The 8,105-nt window shown below is 38.3% G+C and overlaps 1 protein-coding gene and 1 long non-coding RNA gene across 7 annotated transcripts in view; one reads left to right on the forward strand and one right to left on the reverse strand.

Annotated features, from left to right (window-relative positions):
• LOC137250669 (DDB1- and CUL4-associated factor 6-like) overlaps window positions 1–7,678 on the forward strand; it is a 34,033-nt gene extending 26,355 nt beyond the window's left edge. For all 6 annotated transcript variants that reach the window (XM_067783872.1, XM_067783873.1, XM_067783868.1 and 3 more), the window contains 2 exons: window positions 4,681–5,285; window positions 7,246–7,678. In XM_067783872.1, coding sequence (XP_067639973.1) covers window positions 4,681–5,285; window positions 7,246–7,545 — 905 coding nt within the window. In that variant the 3' untranslated portion in view covers window positions 7,546–7,678. The remainder of the gene's footprint in view (window positions 1–4,680; window positions 5,286–7,245) is intronic.
• LOC137250671 (uncharacterized) lies at window positions 1,116–3,366 on the reverse strand. Its single transcript, XR_010953044.1, has 2 exons — window positions 2,412–3,366; window positions 1,116–2,338 (listed from the first exon to the last, which is right to left on the reverse strand). It is a non-coding gene; the product is annotated as an uncharacterized lncRNA (long non-coding RNA).
• Window positions 7,679–8,105: the final 427 nt, after the last annotated feature.

Genomic DNA, 8,105 nt, shown 5'->3' on the forward strand with positions numbered 1-8,105 from the left:
AGTAGAGGTATTGTGGGAAAAATAAAGCGAAAGTGAAAGAAATGTCTAAACATTTTTGGAAATCATGCCGGAAAGTCAAAGGTCAGGACAGCGTCTGACGGGTTTGTTTGCGATAAAAATATCTCCCGGAAAGAGAAAAATTTTTGATTAGATACCGGTATTGTCCATAAATTTAGCCTTTATAAAAAAATTTCTAGAGTTTGCATGATCTCAAATGTATCTAACTAAGAAGTTTTTCTTGCACAGACCAGTTAAATTCGAATTAGCATTAGTAATCAATTAATTAGATGCCTTTTTTAATGGCCAATGATTATTATATAACAATCATGATTTTTTATGATTATTGAAAAAAAAATCAAAATTAATCAAAAAAGGCCTTTTTATTTTTTTTGATTTTTTTCCGCTTTGTTGAAAGAAAAATTCTCGTTTGTTGCATGCACGGGATAATTTCTACATATATACAAGTACAAATTAGGATGCAATAGTAAATCGTAAGCGCTTATCGGAACATGCAACATATAGAGCGAATGGTATATGAGCGTTGACCTAAACATATTGTAACGAATTTTGTAACTCTTGACAATTAATTGCGTGTTTAAATCAAACTGATTATTAATTACTCAGCTTGCGCTGCTTTTATACTCTCCGCTGCTTTATTCGCATACCCCTACTAAGGTCTAGTAATTTCTCGAACTTCATGCTTGGTTACCAGCCATATCGAGGTATACTTGTAGTTTGTAACCATATGCGTGTGTATTAGGCCGGGTCGATTTGTGGGGAGGCAAAAAAATCGTCTATTGCTCTGTGAAAATCATATTCTAGGGATCAAAATAAGAAACTATGCCGAAGGAACCATACCTCCAAAACGAATTCTGATGTCCCCCAATTTGGGTCGAACTTTTGGATAGGGGCAAATTTTGAAAAATCCCACTTTGACCCATTTAGAGTGCCCCAATCGAGTCCAAATGTATAACCGACCCCCAATAACTTTGGAGGCCCGACCCACCGATGTCAGCGGCACACCCCCTGGAACCCCCCTGGGGGTTCACCATACAAACATTTCAAAAAATCTCCGGTTTTGCACTTTACATGAAAAAATCAGCGAAATGCCTATGTTTTTTCTTTATTTTTATTAATTTATTTATAATAATATCTATTTTTCTCTTAAGAAATTTATTTAGTCAGAACATATGTAAATGAAAAAATTAATTTAAGTGAGTTATAGAAAAGAGACTAAAAAAATTATTGTTTGAAGTCTTTTTTACTTTCAAGTCTGGGCAATTTCGCACGGCTCTCTAATGTCGTCGCCATAGCAGCCTCTACATTTTCCGGTATAACCCGTTTGGAAACGCTAGCTAGCAATGGAACATGTCGTTCCGTTCCTTGTATGTGTGATGGAATTTTTGGATCATTAAACGGTGGATCATCTTGATTTAAATATTCTTTCAATGTATCGTACGGGATGCTTCTGTTGTTGTTGTTGTTGTAGCGATTAGTTACTCCCCGAAGGTTTTGGGGAGTGTTATCGATGTGATGGTCCTTTGTCGGATACAGATCCGATACGCTCCGGTAACACAGCACCATTAAGGTGCTGGCCCGACCATCTCGGGAACGATTTATATGGCCACATTAAACCTTCAGGCCATCCCTCCCTCCCCACCCCCAAGTTCCATGAGGAGCTTGGGGTCGCCAGAGCCTCGTCTGTTAGTGAAACGGGATTCGCCGCTCGAAGGTGAGGAATGCTTCTCGTGAATGGTGGTTCAAATACGATATTTATATCATTCAAATTGATCATTTCCATATAACTTGTGCAATTAAAGTTTATATCTGTTTTTTTATAAACTCTAAGTTCAATTGGCTCGTCAACATCGGTTCGATAGCGTAGAATTTTCTTGATGGCACAGTCGCGCTTTTCTTTGCTATCATCAAACAACATTGATAACAAGATATTTTCCGAATGCGCATAATATGAATTATCTTTAATTACTTGATTGACAATTTTGCGTAAACGAGGTTCTAGAAATCGTGACCAACCAATGAACTTGAAAAATAATGCACTGCCGTACACGACAGAGCTGAAATACTTGATATTGAAGTACATTGGCACATAACATTTAATTATAAATTCTACCAGAATTCTTAAATTTTGGATTTTCCGTTGTCACATATAATCGCAATAATCTAGCGGCCTTGGTGAGCCACCGAGAATGCACAATTTTCCCTGGTTTGATGTTAGCCAGATCCACCGGAACCACGCCGCTAGAAATTGCATGGGCCATGTCGTATAAGTACTTCGAATCGGTGGAAAATTAAATTTTTTCTGGAAGCCGTCCACCACCTGAAAATATATAATAATAAAATAATTAAAAATGGTTGACAATTATAATAAATGAGTGATAGCAATAACTTACCGGAAGAGTTTCACAAGTTTCGATTTGACGGCTCAGTTTTCCGGTTTCCGATCTTGGTCCAGTGCTGGTTGATTTATCCAAAGCTTCAAACAAATGCCGAAACGGAAGTTCGTTGAAGTGTAGAAGGCAAACGAACCAATGCAATGGTCTTTTTAACAGCAATTCGAATCGTCGTATAATTCCACCATGTGGGCCAGTGTTTGTTGGCTCACCGTCAGTGCATATTCCAATTAATGCATCCAGTGATATATTTTTATCGTTGAAAAAACCATTTAATTTGGTTTTTTTGTATTCAGCGGTTTCATGTTCCAGTCTTACGTAACCAATCAATTCAGAATTGGGTTCTCTCAAAATAACAAGATGAGGTTCTTTTACCATCCTAGTAAGATACTTCTCATCAATTTTATCTATCGTTAAAGTATCATCTTTTCTGCCATCGAATGAAAACGCTAACAAATTGGTTAAATTCATTTTTTCATTTACATATGTTCTGACTAAATAAATTTCTAAAGAGAAAAATAAACTCCAAAAAGAAAAAACATAGGCATTTCGCTGATGTTTTCATGTAAAGTGCAAAACCGGCGATTTTTTTAAATGTTTGTATGGTGAACCCCCAGGGGGGTTCCAGGGGGTGTGCCACTGGCATGGGTGGGTCGGGCCTCCAAAGTTAGTGGGGGTCGGTCATACATTAGGGTCAAAGTGGGATTTTTCAAAATTTGCCCCTACCCAAAAGTTCGACCCAAATTGGGGGACATCAGAATTCGTTTTAGAGGTATGGTTCCTTCGGCAAAGTTTCTTATTTTGATCCCTAGAATACGATTTTCACAGAGCAATGAGCGATTTTTAAATCGACCCGCCCTAATGCACACGCATATATGTAGCTCAATTACCAAGCAGGAGATACAGCAAAAGGCGAAACGTCTAGACTTTAGGAGAAATATGCGAATGAAACAACGGAGAGTATAAAAGCAGCACAAGGTGAGTAATCAGTAATCAGTTTGATTTAAACACGCAATTAGTTGTGAAGTATATGTGTTATTGAGAAGTACTCTCAAAGTAGTCTAATAAAGACCATTTGGCATTACTGAATATTGGAGTTATTTATACAACAATTTAGCGATTCGAACGTTTGCAGAAGGTTTCAAATAAGTGGAATTTCCCTAAATTCGTTACAATTCTAAAAGCTAGAAAATAATTAGGTAGGTCCTAGGTACTAGTCATAACACTCCTCATCAATATAGGGCGTTGATCAGACAATTAAACAAAAGCGTTTGGCGCTTGAAATTTCTAAAAATGTGAGGTGTAGCTTAACCTGATTAAGGTTCAGTTGGTCTTACTTATGACTATCAATAGAAATTTTAGAAGTGTGCTGGCTACTACCTAGGACCTACCTAATTAGTTTCTAGCTTTTAGTATTACTATTACTTAATGTAAGTATTGTTTTCAATAAAACCGTTTAACTAAAATTTTTTTTAAATTATTTTATTTTATATAATGAGTGTAGCAAATTTTGTACATGTGTATATACTTAGAATATGTTTAAATCAACGCTCATATACTATTCGCCCGTGCATACAACAATCGAGAATTTTTCTTTTAACAAAGCGGAAGAATAATCAAAAATAATAAAAAAAAAAAAAAACAAAAAATAAAAAAAAATTTAAAAAATCGGAAAAATAAAAATAAAAATAAAAAAGGCCTTTTTTGATTACTTTTGATTTTTTTCAATAATCGTTAAAAATCATAATTTTTTTAATTTTTTTTTTTAATCAATTGAAAAGTAATCATTAAAAATAGAAAATAGTGGCAAGTAATCATTAAATGGCGTTTAAAGGTAATAATCAATGGAACGGCTAATCATTACCATTAGTAATCATTATTTACCAGGTCTGGTTTCGAATATCTCAAAAATTTTAGTGCCGGAGCTGTTTTGACCCAGATTTGGGTTCACCACGTCGAGGATTTGCACCAATTTGGAAAATCTGACTGCAGATAAAGATTCTGTACTATGAAAACCTTTAGAAACCACCAACCAAAATATTTGTGGAAAAAGTTTTAAATTGTTGAAATGGATGAATAAATGCTATTTTCAACAATACCGGGATTTTTGGGACTTAAAAAAGTCATCCCTAGTATTGAAACTTTTCCGAAATCTATGTCATCTTGGGTCTTTTGGTACACCTGAAACTTCTTGCCAATCATTCAAAAAATAACCTAAGATTAAATTAAATTTTTTTTATTTGTAAATTTAGTTTTCTTTCTTCCACAGACGCCGCACCCTCAACATCTGGTACATATTGGCGTAGAGTTGCAAGCCGCTTACATGGCACACGTACAATTAACATACCCCCACCTCAAACCGAAACCGGAGATGTTCCTACACAAACTACTTCCTCACTAAATTCGGTAAATGAAACAATTGAACAACAGGAAGATGATGGCGGTGGATCTGCAGAGTCCACAGCCACGCCACGTAGCAACACTGATGAATCACAAGGAATACAGTTTCGTGAAGATGAAGCGGAAAAACTAAATGAAGAGCTTGCAGAATTAGATATGCAAGCTAAGGAATTCATTTTCGATTATTTACGCATGAAATTTGTTGGACATAGAAATGCACGAACGATGATTAAAGAAGCAAACTTTTGGGGCAGCAATTATGTGATGTCAGGATCTGATTGTGGGCACATTTTCACATGGGACCGACGTACAGGAAAACTGGCTATGTTAATGCAAGGCGATCAACATGTAGTTAATTGTTTACAACCTCATCCTGAGTTACCATATTTAGCGAGTTCGGGTATAGATTATGACGTGAAGATATGGGCGCCAATTTTGGAACATACCAATTTTGACGAGGAAACAGCCGAAGATGTAAGTATTTATACATATAATTGCGACACTGAGGGCGCCTTAAACAACATTAAAATGGAGGCCATCTGAAGGGCTTATATACGACACGTTGTTGTTGTTGTTGTAGCGATAAGGACACTCTCCGAAGGCCTTGGGAGGGGAAGGGAGTGTTATCGATGTTGATGGTCCTGGTGATTTGGTATGACCATATGCGGCCTTCTAGGCCATACCGCCCTCCCACCCCCTAGATCCATGAGGAGTTCTGGGTCGCCAGAGCCTCGGCTGTTAATGAAACAGGATTCGCCACGGATAGGTGTTGACAATTGGGTTGGAGAAGCTATATATTGCGCTGACTACCCCTTGAAAGGGTTGCGCTACACAACCCCTTGCATCTACTTGGTATTTTAGTCGCCTCTTACGACAGGCATGCCTTCTGCGGGTATATTCTAACCCCTAACCTGCGGTTGTAGTTGTTGTTGTAGCAGTGGCCCCGCTGGGTTAGGGTAATCAAAGACTCTATACTTGCATGTATCGATTCTATGCTCATGAGTAGAGTCTTCAACGGAACATTAGGAGCTTGCTCAGTTTGTAAAATGGCTCCCGGAGGCACCCCTCAGGGCGGCGTGATATCGCCTCTTCCATGGATACAGAAAGTAATGAAATTCTAGAAATTTTTAGAGCAGAAGGAACGAGGGTAGTCGCATAAGCCTGCCTGATGGCCGCTGTCCTGTGCTTCCATAGGCGGGTTCCGATCAAAATACTTTCTTAGCCGGACCGTTATCTTTTATTTGCATAACATGGCCTAGCCAGCGTAACCGCTGCATTTCATGGTCCATGCTTCTGCACCATATAGCAGGACGGGTACAATAAGTGACTTGTAAAGCATGACTTTCGTTTATCGAGAGAGGACTTTACTTTTTAACGGCCTACCTAGTCCAAAGTAGCATTTATTGATAAGAGTGACTCTTCGCTGGATTTCAGAGCTGATGATAACGCTGGTTCCTAAATGAACGAAGTCTTAATATTTCGAAATTATGGCTGCCAACAGTAGCGTGGTTGCCAAGGCGTCGACTCTTTGCTTGATGACGGCAGGTACTTAGTTCACATTCACCATCATCCCCTTTGGAGTAAGCAGACTTACGGTGCGGGGTTTCAGGGCGATGGTATGAATGTCATCAGCATACGCCAGCAACTGCACGCCTTTATAGAAAATTGTTCCAAAGCGGTTAAGTTCTGCAGCTAGTATTATTTTAGCCAGCATCAAATCAAAGAAATCGCATGATAGGGGTTCACCCTGTATGAAACTTCGTTTAGTTTCGAACGGCTCGGATTTCCGGCTGAGCTGATGATGCTACTCAACGTCATTTTGCACAGCCGTATAAGTATTGCGAGGAAACCAAATTTAAACATAGCGGCATATAAGCAGCTCCTGCTGTCGAAGGCTGCTTTAAAATCAACGAAGAAGTGATGTATGTAAATTCTTTTTTCGAATTTTTTTTGGCGCATTGTGCAAATCTGGTCGATGATAGATTTATCAGGTCTGAAGCCGATAACGAAGCTGATAACGTCCAATCAGCTGATTCACGGTGGGCTTCAATCTTTCACACAGGACCTTATATGCGATGTTAATAAGGCTGATTCCGCGATAGTTGGCGCATTTTGCAGTATCCTCTTTCTTGTGGACTTGGCAAAAGAGACTTAGATTCCAATCGTCGGGCATGCACTCGTCCGACCATATTTTGCAAAGAAGCAGCTTCTCCGCTACTCATCTACAAGTCAGTCAGGTGCCATTCGGAGTAAGCGTAAAACATGTAGGTCCCGTTCCGCCCATTTGTAGGAAAAATTAAATGGAGCACGATGGCAATTGGAAGAGAAGCTAGGCCTAAAACCTCCTCGGAGGTTATGGCGCCTTGTATTTATTTATAATTATCAAAAATGTACAATAACTTACATTTTTTCTCTCTTTCACTTTAATATTTAGCTCATGAAACGCAATGCAATTATGTTGGAGCAAACAAAAGACACCATAACGGTACCAGCAGCCTTTATGATACGTTTACTAGCTTGTATACATTCATTGCGTAATCGTGAACGTATTTTAAATACCGAAGAGAATAATAATCCATCCAACAATCAAAACGAAAATGTCAATAATAATATAGAAGGAAATCAAAGTAACGAGCAAGACAACTCAAGGGCAAATGCAAATGATGAAGCTAATCCTTCTACTGGTGATAGCAGCAATAATGAAAGGGAAACATATCCGACTGGGGGGCAGTGAATTAAATGCCGTTGTTGATGAAATAGCTGAACATGTCAGATATGTAGCTCACAATGTGATTTTTACATGGATAAAAAAATATTTCGGAACTTTGAGTATGAATTTAAAAAATAAAAACGTAACAAAAAATCAACTCAAATGATCAGTTAACTTAAAGTAAAGTAAATAATGAATATAAAAGAGTTACATACCATTGAAACTAAACGTCATAACTAAGCGCAGGCAGAAAAGTCACAGGCTCTCTGGAATCGATCCTAAGAGAAGCCAGGTCCACTTTGGGAACTCTCCAGGGGTTGTTATCAGTAAGTGTAAGTTTTGAAATAAATGAATGAAATTATATGAAGAAAAGGTGCACATTTTAAAACTCACACTTACTAAATTTACCCCCCGGAGTCCTCTCAGGGTTACTTCGGAATGATTTTTGGAACTCCCTTTTAATCTTGCCGGAGACATTCGGGGGTCATTTCGCCATGATTTTTGGACTCGCTGTTGTTGTTGTAGCAGTGCTTCGCCCTTTGGACTCGCTCGGAGTCCTCTCTGAGTGATTTGGGGATAATTTC

This window comes from Eurosta solidaginis, chromosome 4 (genome assembly GCF_040869045.1).
Source record: "Eurosta solidaginis isolate ZX-2024a chromosome 4, ASM4086904v1, whole genome shotgun sequence".
Lineage (NCBI taxonomy): Eukaryota > Metazoa > Arthropoda > Insecta > Diptera > Tephritidae > Eurosta > Eurosta solidaginis.